The 19,738-nt window shown below is 49.2% G+C and overlaps 1 protein-coding gene across 1 annotated transcript in view; it reads left to right on the top strand.

Moving 5' to 3' along the window:
- The first annotated feature begins 203 nt into the window (after positions 1-203).
- Positions 204-19,738, top strand: part of ARHGAP19 (Rho GTPase activating protein 19) — a 65,475-nt gene continuing 45,940 nt past the window's right edge. The window contains exon 1 of the mRNA XM_074959508.1: positions 204-250. Within this exon, the coding sequence (XP_074815609.1) occupies positions 207-250 (44 nt within the window). The 5' untranslated portion in view covers positions 204-206. The remainder of the gene's footprint in view (positions 251-19,738) is intronic.

The raw sequence follows: 19,738 nt of genomic DNA, 5'->3' as shown, positions 1-19,738 counted from the left end.
CAGGAAAACTACAACCCCCAGGACCCTTTGCGCAGCCGGCGGCCCCCGCCCGGCCAGCGCGCGGGTCGTCTGTTGACTATTCGAACCGGCCAATGGCGGCCCCGCCCTTTGGGGGCCCCGCCCCGGGACGGCGCTCGCTCCAGCCAATCGCTTTGCAGGGGCTGGGGCGCGGCGGGCCAATGGGGAGGCGGAGCGGCAGGTATGAGATGGCGGCGGGGAGCCGAGGAGCCGCTGCGCGGCGGGGCGGCAGGTAGGTGCGCGGCCGGTCCGGTCCGGTCCGGTCAAACCCTGCCCCCCGCGGCTCGGCCTCTGGCTGGCTGGCTGGCTGGCTCGGGCGGGGGCCGGAAGGGAGAACGCTGCTGGGGGCGAACCGCCCCGCCCCGCCCCCCGGCGCCGGTTCGCGGGGCGCGAGCAGGCCACGGCTCCTGGGCTGCCCCCCCCGCCCCGGTCTGTCCCCGCCGCCGCCGCCGGGTTCGTCGGCCGCCGCAAGCCAGCCGGAGGCCTCGGAGACGAGCCTGAGCGGCCCCGGCGCCTGCCCTGCGAAACACGGGCGGGGGCGGGGGGGGTTTATCTGCGCCGCGGAGGCCGGCCGCCGTGTGCCGAGAGGTGTCCGAGCAGCGGCCGGGGCCGTCTGTACCGCAAAAGGAACAGGGGGACTTGTGGCACCCTAGAGACTAACCCATGTACCGGAGCCTCCGCTTTCCTGAGCGAGAGCCCACTTCATCGGATGCACACTGTGGAGAGTGTAGAAGATCTTTTTATACACGCAAAGCATGAAAAAATACCTCCCCCCACCCCACTCTCCTGCTGGCAATAGCTTATCTAAAGTGACCACTCTCCGTACAGTGTGTATGATCATCAAGGTGGGCCATTTCCAGCACAAATCCAGGGTTTAACAAGAACGTGGGGGGGGGTAGGAAAAAACAAGGGGAAATAGCTAACTCCAGCTCAGCGAGCGGGTGGTATTTTGTCAACAACGGGGCCAATAAGGAGCATTTACACATGCTGACTTTTAGTGACAGGACACAGCCTTGTCGCTAAAAGCTGCGTGGTGTAGACAAGCCCTCTGAATAGCTTTTCCAAACTTGAAGAGCTCTGTGGAGCTTGAAAGCTTGTCTCTCTCGCTGGCACACGTTAGTCCACCAAAACAGTGGTTCTTAACCAGGAGTCCGGAGAGGTCTTCCAGAGGGTACAACAATGCCTCTAGATATTTGCCTAGTTTTACAACAGGCTACATAAAACATTAGTGAAGTCAGTACAAACTCAAATTTCATACTGACAAGGGCTTGTTTATACTGCTCTATATGCTGAAATGTAAGTACAATATTTATATTCCAAATAATTTATTTTATAATTGCATGGTAAAAATGAGAATCGGCCATTATTCAGTAATAGTGTGCTGTGCCTCTTTTGTGTTTCAATGTCTGATGTTGTAAGCAAGTTGTTTTTAAGTGAGGTGACGCTTTGGGTACGCAAGACAAAGCAGACTCCTCAAATGGGTAGAGTAGTCTGTAAGGGCTGAGAACCACTGCAATAAAAGATCCACTCACCCAGCTGGTCTCTAATATCCTGAGACCAATACGGCTACACTAACCCTATGTACAAATGCCTACTAAGAGACCGCCCCTGCCCCAGAGAGCTCACAGTCTAAACAGCCAAACCAAAAGAGGGAAGTACAAGTGCAATCCCTATTTGAGAGGAAAACTGAGGCAAATGGAGTTGAGGTGAGTGGTGTGTGGGTCTGCAGGAAGCTTGTGGCAGAGCTCCTGCCTCCTGGTTCAGTGCATCTTGTCTCTCTGAAAATGCCTTATCTGAGGACAATCTTGATATCACTCGCCCTTCTACCCCCCGCCCTGGGCAGTGACACTTACCTAAAATCTAGCATGGAGACAGACTTACTTTAAAAAAAAAAAACAAACAAAAAACCCACAACACATTCCTGTCCTGTTGGGCAACCCTCCAGACCCAAGCTCCAGCAGGGTTCTTTCTGCAGTTATTTCTATGACTGCATGTAACACCCCCTCCTGCTCTTATCCAGGGCTTTGTTGGGCTTGGACAGCAGGATCCTTGTTCTTCTACACTCCAGTACATTGCCTGCTCGGAAGAGGGGGTGGGGTAGCATTACTTGCCCACACAGTCCAAAGCAGCATCTAGGTGCCTCCGTCTACCAGCATAGCCAGTGTCCTTGTTCTAGTGATCATGTTCGTGGCACTGTGTAAAATGTCACCCCACATTTGAACTGGGGTGTGTCTGTGTGTCTAGAGGTGCCAATCAGGAATTGATTCCTCATTGGGCTGGGCACTGTGTGCAGGAAATAACAAGCCCCAGCCCCCAAATAGCTTACAGAGTAAGCCAGAGGGTCCCCAAAATGTGGGGTGCAACCTCTCTAGGGAGGCATGGAGGAGTGTCTGGGGGCGGGGGGGGTGCAGCCCAAGAAACCCTGCCCAGGGGTGGGGAGGGAGCACCATGAAGCCCTCCCTGCTCTGCTCTGATCCTGCCTCCAGCTGCGGCCCTGGTCCTGGCCTTGGTGCGGTTCTACTCCCATCCCCACACCAGCCGCTGGTCGTGGCTCCATTCCCGACCTGGGACCAATGCTGGGGGCAAAGCCGGGAGTGGAGCCGCACCTGGCTGCAGCTCTGCTCCCACTCCAGCCTCAGCCCCTGGCTGTGGCACCTCTCCCGGCCACAAACCTGGCCTTAGCCTCAGCCACCTTACCCCTGTTCCTCCTCCTCTTTCTCTTCTTCCCTCCTCCCCCCACTGCCCCGGTGTGGGGACACAGACAAGTAAGGGTGGGTGGGAGGGGGTTTTAGGGACAGCTCATCTAAGCATATAACCAGTGGGGAAAACAAATGGCGGGGGGGGAGGGATAGGTTGGCACTGAAATGGCTCTTTGATGTATTAAGTAGCAGTCACACTGAAGTCCACCAAGTCTTGATGATGTGACACATTTGGCCCCCATTGCTCCTTTCCTGGCCATAGCTGGTGTCGGACACTTCTCCCCCCTCAGCAAATAGCGCGCGTGCGCTCTCTCTCTCTCTCTCTATTTTTAGCAGGTTCATGCAGCTTTCTCTTAGTTACTTTAGAACCTATTCTCCTTTAGTTCTTTCTCTCACCTCTGGCTCTGGGACTTTGGCTTCTGGAGATAGGTCCATTTGCCTGCGTCACTCCCATTCTGTTGCTTTCAGGCATTGTCCTTTCTGTGAGGCCCTTGCATAGAGCCAGCAAGCGCACATCCTGGTTAAATTGCAGAACTGAACCAAACTTGCATAAAATTACTCTCTAAACTGTTCACAGTGCCCCTTCTCTGTTCCATACAGAGTTCTGTTCTCCATAATCCAAGCTGTCTGTATGAATCGGTGTAGGGGAAGTAACTGGGAGAAAGACAGGTTTCAGAGCAGCAGCCCTGTTAGTCTGTATCCGCAAAAAGAACAGGAGGACTTGTGGCACCCTAGAGACTAACACATTTATTTGAGGTTTCGGCTTTCATTTTGTTTTTCAACACAGAAGTATTGGCTTCTCCCACAGGGGGTGTTGCAGCCCTGTCACCCTGTGGGGCAGGGCAGCAGATCCTCTTGGTCACCACCATATAAGTGGCGTCTGACGGGTAACACGTGCATCCGATGAGGTGAGCTGTAGCCCATGAAAGCTGATGCTCCAATAACCTTGTTAGTCTCTAAGGTGCCACACACCCCCTGTTCTGTTTGGGGAGAATGATGGAGGCTATTGCAGCCCATCCAGCTGTTTGTTTCAAAGGCTTATGGCCTGGCGGGATCCTCCGCCTCTGTGGGCTGCAGCTTTTGTCAGGACGATGCTATTTTATTATCTGCACTTGGCAGGAAAGTTGCATCCTTCTCTTCCTGATGCAGAGCCCTCGCTCCAGTGCTCCTGGCCTTTCCCGCCTCCTGGTTGGGTGAGAGCAGTGTGCACTACATGGGGGTGTTCTCCTCACACCATTCAGAAATGGCAGTTCATGCAGAATGAGGCAGGCTGCTCACTAAGAGCACAGCACAGGGGTAATTGGCTGCCAGCCCTCTCCCAAGAGACGTTTTAATGGGTTTGCCTTTGGCTTCCCAGCAAGACCTCCCCTCTCTCCCTGTGTAATGACATGGCAGCTGTGATCCTCTGAGGCAGGAAGTTCTGGGTGGCTCTGGACCTGGCTTCTCCCCCGGGTTTGCCAGAGCTCAGCTTTGATCCTGACATTATTCTGCTTTGTTGTGGAGACTTCTCAACATTTCGCGGGTGGGGTTGGTACCCTGCAGGGGACAGCTGGGTTATGGGCTGGCTCGTGCTTTAGGGTGGGAGAGGCCCTTTGAGGAGGACCCTCCTTAGACTCACTTCTGTCTGGAACTTTTTAAACATGTTTGATTTAATGTGTGTAATTTACTTTTGTAAAAGTGCTGAGGGGATTATTGATAGTGCAGGAATCTCTGTCAGTGCTCCCTGGGCTTGCTTGAGTACATGGAAGAGAAATCTGATGCATCCCTCTGGTCGTGGCTCAGTCACGAAATACATATTTCAGGGTGGGGGGACCCCCCACCAATTTCCAGATTCTGAGGACAGCTTTTTTTCCCCCTGACATCAACTGCCTTGCATCCATACAAATTATTTTTTGATTTATCTCTTGTCTTATCCTGCTTTAATCCTCTTTGCAAGCGGCATAACACTAGTCGGGAATGAGTATATATTCTGGTATATGGTTCATGTGGGTTCATCCCCATTTTGAATTAACTACCTCACTTCAAGCTGTCCTCCCACTGCTATCCCACTCCGTACTACTTTATACCTAGACTAGCCTGTCTGTTTACCCATGTGCCCTCCACTGCTCCAGGGTCCTCTTGTCCGGATGTCACCTGCCTATTTAAATGCTGTTTGCAGTGGTGTTGTAGCCACATTGATCTCAAGAAATGAGAGATACAAGCTAGGTAAAGTAATATCTTTTATTGGACCAACTTCTTTTGGTGTTTGGTTGAAGGTCCAAACTTTCAGGTTCTAAAGTTTGTACTTTCCACCGACAGGAGTTGGTCCAATAAAAGATATTTCCTTACCTACCTTGTCTCTGTCTCTCTCCTCTCTCTTTAATTGCTAGCATATGGCCAGGTATGTCCCTTTGTGATTCTACCCTTTGGTAAGTTCACATACCTGAAGTCCATTCTAGCAGCCATGCCTGTATTTCTGTGTGGTCCTGTCTGGAGGGCCTGAGTGTCTTTGACCTCTGGGGAGAGGAGCATGTCAACCCCCATCTTAACAGCCCTTACCAGGATGTGGATATCTACAAGTGGCTATTGGAACAATTGTGGGAAAAGGGGCACTCCTGGGACGCACCCCTGTGCCCACCAAAACCAAAGCTCAAGCGGAACTATGAAAATGGGACCAAAAGAGGGACCAAAACAAGCCCATCAGTAATGCTCCTGCTACATGTGCATATTCAGAGGAGCTGGATTGGATTTTTGCCAGGTCACTGCAGAATCCTGCTATGTTGTGGCTGTTTAGAACTGGCCACAGACCCTGTGAAGAAATTTCCCCAGACAGCTACGATATTTTCAGCACACCTGAGCCAGAGACCCATGAAGAGACACTCCCAGAGATGGTCCCTGAGACCCAGGTGGATTGCTAGCCGCACACTACTGGGAAGGAAACCTCCACCAGTAAGTATTCCATGTTGCGTTACAATAAACTGTCTGGGTACTGACTGTATAGGAGGATTTAAGTAACTTTGTTCCAGGGACTGCTAGATGCTGCCTTGTTGTCCAGATACCACTAGTCATAGAATCATAGGACTGGAAGTGACCTTGAGAGGTCATCTAGTCCAGTCCCCTGCACTCGTGGCAGGACTAAGTATTATCCAGACCATTTCTGACAGGTGTTTGTCTAGCCTGCTCTTAAAAAATCTCCAATGACGGAGATTCCACAGCTTCCCTAGGCAATTTATTCCAGTGCTTAACCACCCTGAGAGTTAGGAAGTTTTTCCTAATGTCCAACCTAAACCTCCCTTGCTGCAATTTAAGCCCATTGCTTCTTGCCCTATCCTCAGGGGTTAACAAGAACAATTTACCTCCTTGGAACAATCTTTTATGTACTTGAAAACTGTTATGTCCCCTCTGTCCTCTTTTCCAGACTAAACAAACCCAATTTTTTTCAATCTTCCCTCATAGGTCATGTTTTCTAGACCTTTAATCATTTTTGTTGCTCTTCTCTGGACTCTCTCCAGTTTGTCCATCTTTTCTGAAATGTGGCACCCAGAACTGGACACACTACTCCAGTTGAGGCCAAATCAGTGCAGAGTAGAAGAGCTACTGCTCATGTCTTGCTTACAACACTCCTGCTAAGACATCCCAGAGTGATATTTGCTTTTTTTTTTTTTTTTTGCAACAGCATTACACTGTTGACTCGTAGTTAGCTTGTGGTCCACTATGACCCTCAGATCCCCTTCCACAACACTCCTTCCTAGGCAGTCATTTCCTATTTTGTATGTGTGCCACTGATTGTTCCTTCCTAAGTGGAATACTTTGCATTTGTCCTTATTGAATTTCATCCTATTTACTTCAGACCATTTCTCCAGTTTGTCCAGATCATTTTGAATTTTAATTCTATCCTCCAAAGCACTTGCAGCCCCTCCCAGCTTGGTATCATCCGCAAACTTTATAAGTGTACTCTGCAAGCCAATATCTAAATCATTGATGAAGATATGGAACAGAACCAGTCCCAGAACTGACCCTTGTGGGACCCCACTTTTTATGCCCTTCCAGCATGACACTGTACCACTAACTACTCTCCGCAAATGGTTTTCCAACCAGTTTTGTACCCACCTTATAGTAGCTCCATCTAGGTTGCATTTCCCTAGTTTATGAGAAGGTCATGCACGACGGTATCAAAAGCTTTACTAAAGTCAAGATATACCACGTCTACCGCTTCCCCCCCATCCACAAGGCTTGTAACCCATCAAAGAAAGCTATCAGGTTGGTTTGACACTATTTGTTCTTGACAAATCCATGCTGATTGTTACTTATCACCTTATTATCTTCTAGATGTTGGCAAATTGATTGCTTAAGTATTTGCTCCATTATCTTCACGAACAAGGTCAGCTCCCAGACTACTGCACTGGGCAGCACAGCATGGGGAGGAGGTGACCAGCCCTATGTGGAGAAAGAAGTGGTTCGGGACTATTTAGAAAAGCTGGACGAGCACAAGTCCATGGGGCCGGATGCACTGCATCCAAGAGTGCTAAAGGAGTTGGCGGATGTGATTGCAGAGCCATTGGCCATTATCTTTGAAAACTCATGGCGATCGGGGGAAGTCCTGGACGACTGGAAAAAGGCTAATGTAGTGCCCATCTTTAAAAAGGGGAAGGAGGAGGATCCAGGGAACTACAGGCCAGTCAGCCTCACCTCAGTCCCTGGAAAAATCATGGAGCAGGTCCTCAAGGAATCAATTCTGAAGCACTTAAAGGAGAGGAAAATGATCGGGAACAGTCAGCATGGATTCACCAAGGGCAAGTCATGCCTGACTAATCTAATTGCCTTCTATGATGAGAGAACTGGCTTTGTGGATGAGGGGAAAGCAGTGGACGTGTTATTTCTTGACTTTAGCAAAGCTTTTGAGACTATCTCCCACAGTATTCTTGCCAGCAAGTTAAAGAAGTATGGTCTGGATGAATGGACTGTAAGGTGGATAGAAAGTTGGCTAGATTGTCGGGCTCAACGGATAGTGATCAATGGCTCCATGTCTAGTTGGCAGCCGGTATCTAGCGGAGTGCCCCAAGGGTCGGTCCTGGGGCCGGTTTTGTTCAGTATCTTCATTAATGATCTGGAGGATGGTGTGGATTGCACCCTCAGCAAGTTTGCAGATGACACTAAACTGGGAGGAGAGGTAGATACGCTGGAGGGTAGGGATAGGATACAGAGGGACCTAGACAAATTAGAGGAATGGGCCAAAAGAAATCTGAGGTTCAACAAGGACAAGTGCAGAGTCCTGCACTTAGGACGGAAGAATCCCATGCACCGCTAGAGACTAGGGACCGAATGGCTCGGCGGCAGCAGTTCTGCAGAAAAGGACCTAGTGGACGAGAAGCTGGATATGAGTCAACAGTGTGCCCTTGTTGCCAAGAAGGCCAATGGCATTTTGGGATGTATATGCAGGGGCATTGCCAGCAGATCGAGGGACGTGATCGTTCCCCTCTATTCGACACTGGTGAGGCCTCATCTGGAGTACTGTCCAGTTTTGGGCCCCACACTACAAGAAGGATGTGGAAAAATTGGAGAGAGTCCAGCGGAGGGCAACAAAAATGATTAGGGGACTGGAACACATGACTTATGAGGAGAGGCTGAGGGAACTGGGATTGTTTAGTCTGCGGAAGAGAAGAATGAGGGGGGGATTTGATAGCTGCTTTCCACTACCTGAAAGGGGGTTCCAAAGAGGATGGATCTAGACTGTTCTCAGTGGTAGCTGATGACAGAACAAGGAGTAATGGTCTCAAGTTTCAGTGGGGGAGGTTTAGGTTGGATATTAGGAAAAACTTTTTGACTAGGAGGGTGGTGAAACACTGGAATGCGTTACCTGGGGAGGTGGTGGAATCTCCTTCCTTAGATATTTTTTAAGGTCAGGCTTGACAAATCAGCCCAGCCAGGGCTTTAGTTGGGGATTGGTCCTGCTTTGAGCAGGGGGTTGGACTAGATGACCTTCTGAGGTCCCTTCCAACCCTGATATTCTATGATTCTTTCTGGGTTCAGAAGTTAAGCTGACTGGTCTGTAATTCCCTGGGTTGGACTTATTTCCCTTTTGTAGATGGGCACTATATTTACCCTTTTCCAGTCTTTTGGAATCTCTCCTGTCTTCTATGACTTGTCAAAGATAATTGCCAATGGATCAGATATCTCCTCAGTCAGCTCCTCGAGTATTCTAGGATGCGTTTCATCAGGCCCTGGTGACTTGAAGACATCTATTTTGTCTAAGTAACTTTTAACTTGTTCTTTCCCTATTTTTAGCCTCTCTTGATCCGACCTCATTTTTACCGGCATTCACTGTTAGATGTCCAATCACCACCAACCTTCTTGATGAAAACTGAAACAAAGAAGTCATTAAGCACCTGCCATTTCCACATTTTCTATTTTCCCCCATTCACGGAGTAACGGGCCTACCCTGTCCTTGGTCTTCCTCTTGCTTCTAATGTATTCATAGGATGTTTTCTCGTTAGCCTTATATCTCTAGCTAGTTTGATCTCATTTTGTGCCTTGGCCTTTCCAATTTTGTCCCTACATACTTGTGTTGTTTGTTTATATTTATGCTTTGTAATTTGAACTAGTTTCAACTTTTTAGAGAACTCTTTTTTTGATTTTTAGATTATGAAGATCTGGTTAAGCCAGGGTGGTCTCTTGCCATACTTCATGTCTTTCCTACACAGTGGGATAGTTTGCTTTTGTGCCCTTAATGTCTGAAAAACTGCCAACTATATTCAATTGTTTTTCCCCTTACGCTTGCTTCCCATGGGATTTTACTTACCAGCTCCATGAGTTTGCTAAAGTCTACCTTCTTGAAATCCATTATCTTTATTTTATTGTTCTCCCTCCTACTATTCCTTAGAATCTCATCATTTCATGATCACTTTCACCCAAGCTGCCTTCCGTTTTCAAATTCTCAACCAGTTCTTCCCTATTTGTCAAAATCAAAACTAGAACAGTCTCTCCCCTAGTAGCTGTCTCCACCTTCTGAAATAAAAAATTGTCTCCAACACATTCCAAAAGCTTGTTGGAGATTCTGTGCCCCGCTGTGTTGTTTTTCCCAGCAGATGTCTGGGTGTTGAAGTCCCCCATCACCACCAAGTCCTGGGCTTTGAATGATTTTGTTAATTTGAAAAAAGCCTCATCCACCTCTTCTTGTCATGGTAAGGGTCTACTACAGATCACCAAACATCACCCTTGATTTTTACCCCTTTTATCCTTACGCAGAGCCTCTCAACAAGTCTGTCTCCTATTCCCATCTCAACCTCAGTCCAAGTGTGTATGTTTTTAATATCTAAGGCAACATCTCCTCCCTTTTTAACCTGCCTGTCCTTCCTCAGCAAGCTATAACCTTCTATGCCAATATTCCAGTCATGCATATTATCTCACCAGCTCTGTGATGCCAACTATTCTATTGTTTGTTTATTAGCATTTTGTGTTCTTACTGCTTATTCCCCTTTCTTCTTGCATTAGTATACAGACACATAAGGTACTGATTTAATTTCCCCACGGTTCTGTCTTGTCTCTCCTTTATCCCTGCTATAACAGCCCATGCTCCCCCTAAATTGCAAAACTTCTCACGGGTCTCTATGTTCTTGACTTATCTGTGGGCTTTGGTCACCTGCCCTCTTTGAACCTAGTTTAAAGCCCTTCTCACGAGGTTATCCAGTCTGTATCCAAATATGCTCTTCCCCTTCCTCAATAGGTGAACCCCAACTCTGCTTAGCAATCCTTCCTGGAACAGCATCCCATGGTCAAGGAAGCTGAAGCCCTCCTAGAGACACCATCTTCACAGACAGACATTCACCTCCCAGGATGTATCTGTCTCTGCCTGGACCCCTACCCTTGACCAGAAGGATCAAAGAGAACACCACTTGTGCTCCCAACCCCTTCACTCTTTCTCCCAGAGCCCTGTAGTCACTTCTGATCTGCTGAGGGTCATACCTCGCAGTATCATTAGTGCCCAGAGGGATGAGTAGCATGAGGTAGAAGTCAGAGGGCCGGATGATCCTAGACAATCCCTCTGTAACGTCTCTGATATGGGCCCCTGGCAGGCAGCATACCTCCCAGGATGCCATGTCAGGGGGACAGTTAGATTCCTCTGTACCCCTCAGAAAAGAGTCTCCAACCCCCACTACCCTACATTTTCTCCTGGGAGTGGTGGCTGTGATCCTCCCAGCCTTGGGGGTACATGGCTTCTCCTCCACCTTTTAGAGGTGATTCCTCAGCGCTTGTTGCCAGGGCAGTATATTGAGATGTGAGAGGATGGAAATGTGTCCCTAGTTCTCAGTTCATTGGGCTTTTAACTCACGCGCCCTCTAATGATTCAGAATAGTGTCCACACTGACAAGTTTTATGCACAGATTATTTCCCTGAAATACTGACTCCATCAACCATGGAACAACTGTGCTGGCCCTGAATCCCCTTCCTATGCTGCTTGAGACTCCCTCTCCCTCCCAGCAGACCTTCCCCTACTCCAGATGGCAGAACTACAGTGGTTTTTATTTAAAAAAACAAAAAAAACCCAACAACATGGCTGGCTATTTTTATTGTATCAGCCCATACAGAAAGGTTTCTATTGCTATTTCTCTTACTCTGCATCACAGTTTGAACATTGCTCTGAACTTTTAGCTACCTGAAGTCTTCAAACATACACTAGAATGATGTAAATTGGCTAGATATGGCTACTTATGCATTTCATAATTTCCCAAATGAGACATTCATAAGCACAGAGAGATGGCATTTGTGCTTACATAAGGACATGATTATCTGCCTTTGTTCGTTACAGTGAACAGCACTGTTAGTCCCGTTGTAGCTGAATGTGTCCAGAGCAATCATTGCAAAAGTCTTTGTGCTCAGCAGCAGGTGTAAATGAGCATTTAAGGCAAATATACTGCATTTTCCCCTGTTTGTATAGTGCCTTGCCCGATGGGGTCCTGGCTGGGGCTAAGGCTCCGAGCTGGTATGGTAATACATATAATTAATAAGATAATGTGGCCTTTTTAGGGCTTCCTATATAGGCAGTGGTTTCCTTCTATTTCTACACAAGATGAAATGGCAGCTTCTTGGTAAATAGCAACTCTGCATATTTTCCTGGTTTGCCCCTCGTTATAAAACAAAAAAAAACCCCAGCACCCTTCTCTGACTCTGGGGGACGCGCTTCACAGTAACATCATCCAATGTAAGAATAGCCTGCAGAGGTGCCCATGCAATTACCAACCTGCTGCTTTCCCCCTACTTAGCAGTGGTACAGAGGTCCTGGGGGAGGGGGAAAATAAGGTGGAAAACCTCATACCATCTCCAAGCATGTCCCAGACTGGGAAGAGCATGGGGAAGGGAATTCTAAAATTTGGGTGTGGGGGAGTGACATTTTATCACTGTTGGCGTGGAAACCATACTTGGACAACAATGTCTTATATTGTTTGTTCTCCTGGCACCTGACACACCACAGCCCTGGCAGAGAGGAGTGTTCTCAATCTCTGAATGCCTGGCAAAAGTCCAAGGGGAGAGAGAGAGGATAGTGCCTGCCTAGTTTCTGCATACCAGCAAGACAATAGAGTGGAAGGAAGGTTTCATGTTCCTGGCTCAGAAGGAGTGAGGCCAGGGAGCAGTCAAGGGAATGCATGGCTGGACCAAGGGACATTCAGGAAAAGATGCCAACTGTGACACAGAACCAGACCAACCTCCTGGAGAACACTATTGCTCTCTGCAGTCTGTCAAGGACAGTGGGACTCCCCTCTCCCTGAACTCCAAGGGACAAGCCATTTCCCTGCCATTCTACACCCCTCCCTCCCCCAAGGCCATGTATGTGTTTGTGTGACCCTATTGGTGCAAAGATGTATTTTCAGCACTTTGGGCAGGTCTGTCCCTTTTCTATTGGTTTTAACTTTTGCAATGTCAATATATGGTTTTTATTACAACTTGGCTGAAAAGAAATTTGGCGGGGTCCTGCTCTACCTAAGAACATCCACTCCTACTACCATCATTACACAAAGCATATTAATGGCCTTGGTTACATTACATTCATTTGCCTCACCTACCCCCTGCTCTTAGAGTGGGAGCACGGCACTTCCCTAACTAGTTGGGGGATTTTGCAGAGGCAGCTTCTCTGGCTTTCGCAAAATTCCACAAGTTCTTCTGCCCCTTTGCCTTCAGGGAGGCTCTTTTGCTCTCACAGAGGTTGTTCAAATCATAGCAAGCACTTATAAGACAAAGTAGGTATTTCTCGGATGCTCTCTGCCCTTTGTATCGGGCACCTCCACCTTCCCTTCAGTCTTCCAAATGCACTCTCCGTTGTCATTCTGCAGCTGCTCAGGGGAGAGTTAAACAGCTCCTTTCTCCTATCAAAGTATCCACTAAAAGGCTTTATAAGCCAGGGAGCAGAGGGTAAGCTGGGTCTGCTATAATGACTGGAGGAATCACATCTCTGTCACCACCAATGTCCATTGGTGATCATGGAAGCAAAGTTCTATTTGTCATAAAGATCCTGGTACCATGGACCTTTCCAGACCACCTCACTTTATTACTAGTGAAGTCCGTAGAATCACAGAAGATTAGGGTTGGAATAGACCTCAGGAGGTCATCTAGTCCAACCCCAGCTAAATCATCCCAGCAAAGGTTTTGTCAAGCCAGGCCTTAGAGGCTTTTAAGGGTGGAGATTCCACCACCGCCCGAGGTAACCAATTCCAGTGTTTTGCCACACTCCTAGTGAAATAGTGTTTCCTAATATCCAACCTAGATCTCCCACACTACAGGTTGAGACCATTGCTTCTTGTTCTGTCATCTGCCACCACTGAGAACAGCCAAGCTCCATCCTCTTTGGAACCCCCCTTCAAGTAGTTGAAGGCTGCTATCAAATCCCCCCTCGTTCTTCTCTTCCGCAGACTAAATAAGCCTAGTTCCCTCAGTCTCTCCTCATAAGCCATGTGCTCCAGCCCCCTAATAATTTTTGTTGCACTCTGCTGGACTCATCCAATTTGTCCACATCCTTTCTGTAGCGGGGGGCCCAAAACTGGACACAGTACTCCAGATGTGGCCTCCCCAGTGCTGAATAGAGGGGAATAATCACTTCCCTCGATCTGCTGGCAATGCTCCTACTAATGCAGCCCAATATGCCGCTAGCCTTCTTGGCAACAAGGGCACACTGTTGACTCATATCCAGCTTCTCGTCCACTGTCATCCCCAGGTCCTTTCTGCAGAACTGCTGCTTAGCCAGTCAGTCCCTAGCCTGTAGCAGTGCATGGGGTTTTTCCGTCCGAAGTGGAGGACTCTGCACTTGTCCTTGTTGGACCTCATCAGATTTCTTTTGGCTCAATCCTCCCAATTTGTCTAGGTCACTCTGGACCCTATCCCTACCCTCCAGTGTATCTACCTCTCCCCCAGCTTAGTGTCATCCCTGAATTTGCTGAGGGTGCAATCCACGCCATCCTCCAGATCATTAATGAAGATGTTGAACAAAACCGGCCCCAGGACCGACCCCTGGAGCACTCCACTTGATACCGGCTGCCAACTAGACATCGAGCTGCCATGGTGATCAGTCTTTCTGTTGGTGAATGCCGAGGCCTCACGTGGTGTATTTGGTCTTTTTTGAGGGGGTAGGTAATTACAGGCATGTGGGTCCTATCAATAGCCCCTACGTAATCTGGGAACCCTAACCATATAAATCCATCAACTCCCGTGAATTTCCCAGCTTTGTAACTGAGGCAGCAGGATCCTCTTAACACCAGTGCAAACCCCCGTGACAGCAGCCCCAGCAGTTGATCTACCAACACCAAACTGCTTAGCCTACTGATCAATAGCAAGTGGGGTGTGCGTGTGTGTTAATATCCATAGAATGATGGCCACACACTTCTCCATGCTGATGGGAACTGGCCCGTTGGTGTTCTGCAGCTTCAGCTCTGGAGCGAGCTCTGCAGCAATCTTCAGGACAGTAGCATTCCACATCTTGAAGTTCTGCCCCATTGGTGGTCATCCCAATTCTTTAGCAATGTCCTGTCCCACCAGTTGGTGTCGGGTGGCCAAACACAAAAGTGGCGCTCGGTGGAGTAAAGCTGCTCCAGGAAAATGTCATGCAGAAGTAACTGCTCGGTTTCTTCTCCTCCAGCAATATCTGCTCGACATTATGCAATGGCTGGCTCCCAACTCCTCCAAAGCCATCTGGCTGCATGACCGCCAATACATCTGGAGGACGCTGTTTATATTAATGTCTGTCAGGATTCTGGCGCTCAGCAGTGCTTCCTCCATGCTGTCTGACAAGTTTGAAAATGGTGCTGGCCTACTAAAACCAGATGAAATATGGGATACCAAAAAAGGAATCATGGGCGTTTGAGTGCCAGAATTCCCATAGGTTCTGGTAGGTATCTCACAATATGCTGCAAAAAAAAAAATCCCAGAATGCGTAGAATCTAGCACTGGAACATTGCACCATGGGATATCTGCCCAGAAGCTGACTGGCTATTTCAGAAGCAGTGCAGAATGGTGTGGTTGCAGTTACTTCTCATGTGACTAGCTTAAACCAGCATAAACAAAGTGGTGGGGTGTAGTTTTGGGATAGTTATAGCAGAAAAACATATACAGTACTCTATTGGAAATGCTTTCGCCTGCAGAAAAGCCCTGAGCCTGAAGACATTTTCTTCCAAAAGCTATGTGTACATTGTGACGAAGCGGGACTGTTCTTAATGTTTCCTCTGAATAGTGTGGGGGTGCCTCAGTTTCCCCTAGGCAGTTCTTAAGTATCTAGGTGGTGGGGTAAGGGTGTATGATCGTTGCAGAGCCCTAGAGGGCAGGTGTGTGCAGGGGTCTGGACACAGAGAATGGCCGACACCCTGTTTCCTGGCAACTGATGGCCTGGGCCCTTCCCCCCTGCCAGGTGAGAGCTAAAGGGTTGGAGAACAAAGGAATCAGGTGACCACCTGGCCCGGGAAAGGGACAAAGCCCAGAGGAGGGGGGGCTGGAGGGAGTTTCAGTTTGGGGCTGGCTGGGACATGGAGTGAAGGGCAGACGTGGTTGTCTGGCTCACTGCCCCCCAAAATGGACCCAGCTGAGGGGTCCTGTTCTCTGCACCTACAAGCTCTGTGTTAGACCATGTTCCTGTCGTCTAATAAACCTCTGTTTTACTGGCTGGCTGAGAGTCCCGTCTGACTGTGGAGTTGGGGGGCAGGACCCTCTGGCTTCCCCAGGACCCCGCCTGAGCGGACTCGCTATGGGAAGCACACGGAGGGGCAGAGGATGCTGAATGCTCTGAGGTCAGACCCAGGAAGGTGGAAGTTGTGTGTCCTGCAGACAGGCTGCTCACAGAAAGGAGACTGCCCCAGAGTCCTGCCTGGCTTCGTAGGGAGCAGTTCCAGAGCATCGCCCGGGGACTTCGTGACATACATAGCTGCCGGAGCCTGTCCCTGCGGCGAGGGAAGGCTCTGGCAGCAGACCGCCACCCTACTAAAAATAGCAGTGTAGATGTGGGAGGCGCTGCCCACATGTGTAGAAAGCCGGTTAGGGTGCAGACCCTGTGGGTTCAGACACGTAGGGCACTCTACTTGCCTAAGCTGTGCCTCGCTGTCTCCACTGCTCTTTATACCCGTGCTAGCTGGGCACGAGGTGTCTGCACTCTACACGCCACCACAAGCGCATATGCCCCGAGAGTGTTTTAGAACAAACCATATTTTCTTTAGAAACTCACAACTTGAATTAGAGGTTGCAACATTGAAGCTATGGAAATTCTGTTCCTCTGAGGAATGGCCTCTCTAAGGTGAGAGGTTAAATCCTGTGGCTGATGAAAACAGCCAGGGTTCTTCCGTGTGCCCTGGTGTCTGGTGCATATCCCGGTGCTATGGCTGCCTGCCCCTTCCTTCTGCAGGAGGCTGTGTGTCTCCACATTTGCTTGGCTACTTGCCATTCAATTAGACAACGAGAGGGAGTGTTCCATGGAAAAAGCCAGTTTGGGTTGACATCAGTGGAAGCAGGATTGGGCCCAAGCCTGCCTCCCAGCTCTGCCTCTCTAAGGATTTTAAATAAAAATAATTAGAGCCAGTGACAAAGATTGTGCAGCCCTGAAAGCTGAGGAAATCGATGCTGTTTTTCATTTTTAAATGTAAAATGTTGCACCGCTGTGGTATGAAGGACGAGACTTGAATTGGACAACAATCTAGGGAGTCAGAGTTAAGGTTCCCCTAGAAGCATTGTTTGTGCCCCGTTGCATGGCTACGTTACAATGAGGTTTGTAATCTGATATAGCACATGCATGTGCCGTGTGGACGACCTCAGGTTACACAGAAAGGGAGAGTTTAAGCATTAAACAGATTATTCACCGTTCAGTCTAGCTGGAGGAGCAGTACAGAGCACCGTGCAGCTCCCTCCCAGATTCCTGTTTTGTCCTTTTCCCTAGACTTTATTGACGTAAAGCTGCTGCCTTTCCCCTCTGGGGACAAATGGACTTTTAACAACATTTTTCAAGAACTAATTAACTTCTGGGCTCAGACCAGAACTTAGAGCAACTTCACTCTAAAATGTAAATTTCTTTCAGAAAGTTCTAAGCACTTGAATAGCGGAAGTCGGTGAAAATGCCATGTCAGCCGTAATCAGTCTCGCTATTGCCCTGTTAGTTGTTGTAGTTAAAGAGCAGATTTAAAGCAACAGACAATCTGACTTTCCCAAGCAAGGGCACTTTTCTTTACGTCTCTAGATCCGCAGCAGAGTGTGGGCAATGATGCTTTTCAGGTCTGTTTGCTTTAATTGACGAAACTCAATTTGGTTATGACAGATTGTAGCAATAACTTGAATATTCTAAATTCTACGATTTAGCCAATGCCTAAAAGTTTGCAAAGATGAGTTACTGGTGAAATCTGAAGCCTGTACAACACTTTATCTTTTAATTTAGAGTAACCTAAATAAATGTGAGGGAAGCAGGGCAAAATTTCAGCAAGGAAGTGTTTTCTATTATGATTTATTATTTATATGTAGTAGACTCTAAAAATACAAGTCAGAGATTGGCACCTCTTGTGCAAGGCATCAGGGACACACAACAGAAAGCTTGTCCCTGTCCTAAGGAGCTCGTAAATATAATCTATGCAAACATTACTAAATATTTATATTTAAAATGTATATGGAAAAATAAGTTTGAGTAGCAGCCATGTTCGTCTGTATTCACAAAAAGAACAGGAGTACTTGTGGCACCTTAGAGACTAACGCGTTTATTGGAGCATAAGCTTTCGTGAGCTGCATCCGATGAAGTGAGCTGTAGCTCACGAAAGCTTATGCTCAAATAAATTGGTTAGTCTCTAAGGTGCCACAAGTACTCCTTTTCTTTTTATAGAAAAATAAGTTATTCTATAGAACAGAGGTGGGCAAACTACGGCCCGCGGGCCACATCCGGCCCACGGCACCGTCCTGCCTCGGTCCATGAGCTCCCGGCTGGGGAGGCTAGCCCCCGGCCCCTCCCCTGCTGTCCCCCCTCTCCCGCATCCTCAGTGCTCCGCTCCTGCCAGGCAGTGTGGCAGCGTGGCTGGCTCTTGCATGGTAAGGGGGCGGGGAGCCGGGGGTCCCAGGGGGCAGTCAGGGGGCAGAGCAAGGGGGGTTGGATGGGTTGGGGGGGCAGTCAGGGGCCAGGGAGCAGGGGGCAGTTGGATAGGCATAGGAGTCCCGGGGGGCCTGTCGGGGGCAGGGGTGTGGATAAGGGGCAGGGCAGTCAGGGGACAGGGAGCAGGGGGGTTGGATGGGTTGGTGGTCCTGGGGGGAAACAGGGAACAGGGGAAGTTGGATAGGGGATGGGGTTCTGGGGGCAGGGGGCCTTGAAGGAGCAGGGGGGGTTGGATGGGTTGGGGATTCTGAGGGGGGCAGTCAGGGAGCAGGGGGGGTTGGATGGGGGGTGGGGTCCCGGGGGGGGCAGTTAGGGGCAGGGGGTCCTGGGAAGGGGCCATCAGGGGACAAGGAGCAGGGGGGGTTGGATGGGTCAGGGATTCTGAGGGGGGGCAGTCAGAGGCGGGAAGTGGGAGGGGGCGGATGCCAGGCTGTTTGGGGAGGCACAGCCTTCCCTACCCGGCCCTCCATATAGTTTTGCAACCCCGATATGGCCCTCGGACCAAAAAGTTTGCCCACCCCTGCTATAGAATCATAGAAGTGTAGCTGCAGGCGGCCATGCCTGAGGACAAACAGTGTAAACAAACTGTCTCGCGCCCCGCCAACGGCTTACCCTGACGGGCCGCAGGTTGCCCACCATTGCCTTGGACTTTGCTAGTGCACTCCCCTAGTGCCAGCTTTCATAGTGGCCAGTTGGGCTTTTGGCGTCGGTGGCAGTTTGCACTCGTGTGGAGCCTGGCCTAGTGATCCGGCGTTGGATCCGGCGTTGTCCTTAAACAACACAAGGGGAATTAACACGAACAAAGGGAGTCAATGTGAGAGAGAGAAGGAATGCCTCCCTCCCAGGAGGTATCTCAAGCAGGTACTCCCTTCCCTCAGGGGCTGCAGTTGCAGGTGGGCTCTCTTCCCAGACCTGCCCCCAGCTGAGCTGCTCTGCTCCGCTCCGCTCAGCGAGCATCTCTTGCGGGTGGGGCAGGGCTGGCTGAGTGTGGGGCAGCTCCTTAACCCTTTGTTGTCCGGTGTGGGGTTTGCATACTCCATCGCAGCATATTTTTGAAGCCTTCCCAAAATGCCCTTGCAGTATCCTATTACTATGAACCCATCTGCAGTTCTTCCATTTTCTGTTCCCTGTTCCATGTTTCCCTCGATGCCTGTCCATCTCTGACTGACACAGCTGGAAACAGCCTCCAATTTCCTATTCCTGCACTTCAGTGGGCCTTTTAATTTATAAAGGTCACTTTATCAGTGACCCTTCCTCGTACACAAAGATGCCTGGGTATCGTTATTGATAATCAAAATGGAAATGTAAAGCAGGACCCCATTTCTGCACAGAAATAAAGCCCCCACAGGCATTGCACGCAATAATCCTGTTAATCTGCAACACCGCAAGTGTGTAACCTTCAGACAAAGCCCAGTGCTGCTGCCTGCTATACCCAGGGCAAACAGGGAGAATG

Source organism: Natator depressus, chromosome 7 (genome assembly GCF_965152275.1).
Source record: "Natator depressus isolate rNatDep1 chromosome 7, rNatDep2.hap1, whole genome shotgun sequence".
Taxonomy (NCBI): Eukaryota; Metazoa; Chordata; order Testudines; family Cheloniidae; genus Natator; species Natator depressus.
This window is presented reverse-complemented; position numbering and strand designations above follow the sequence as displayed.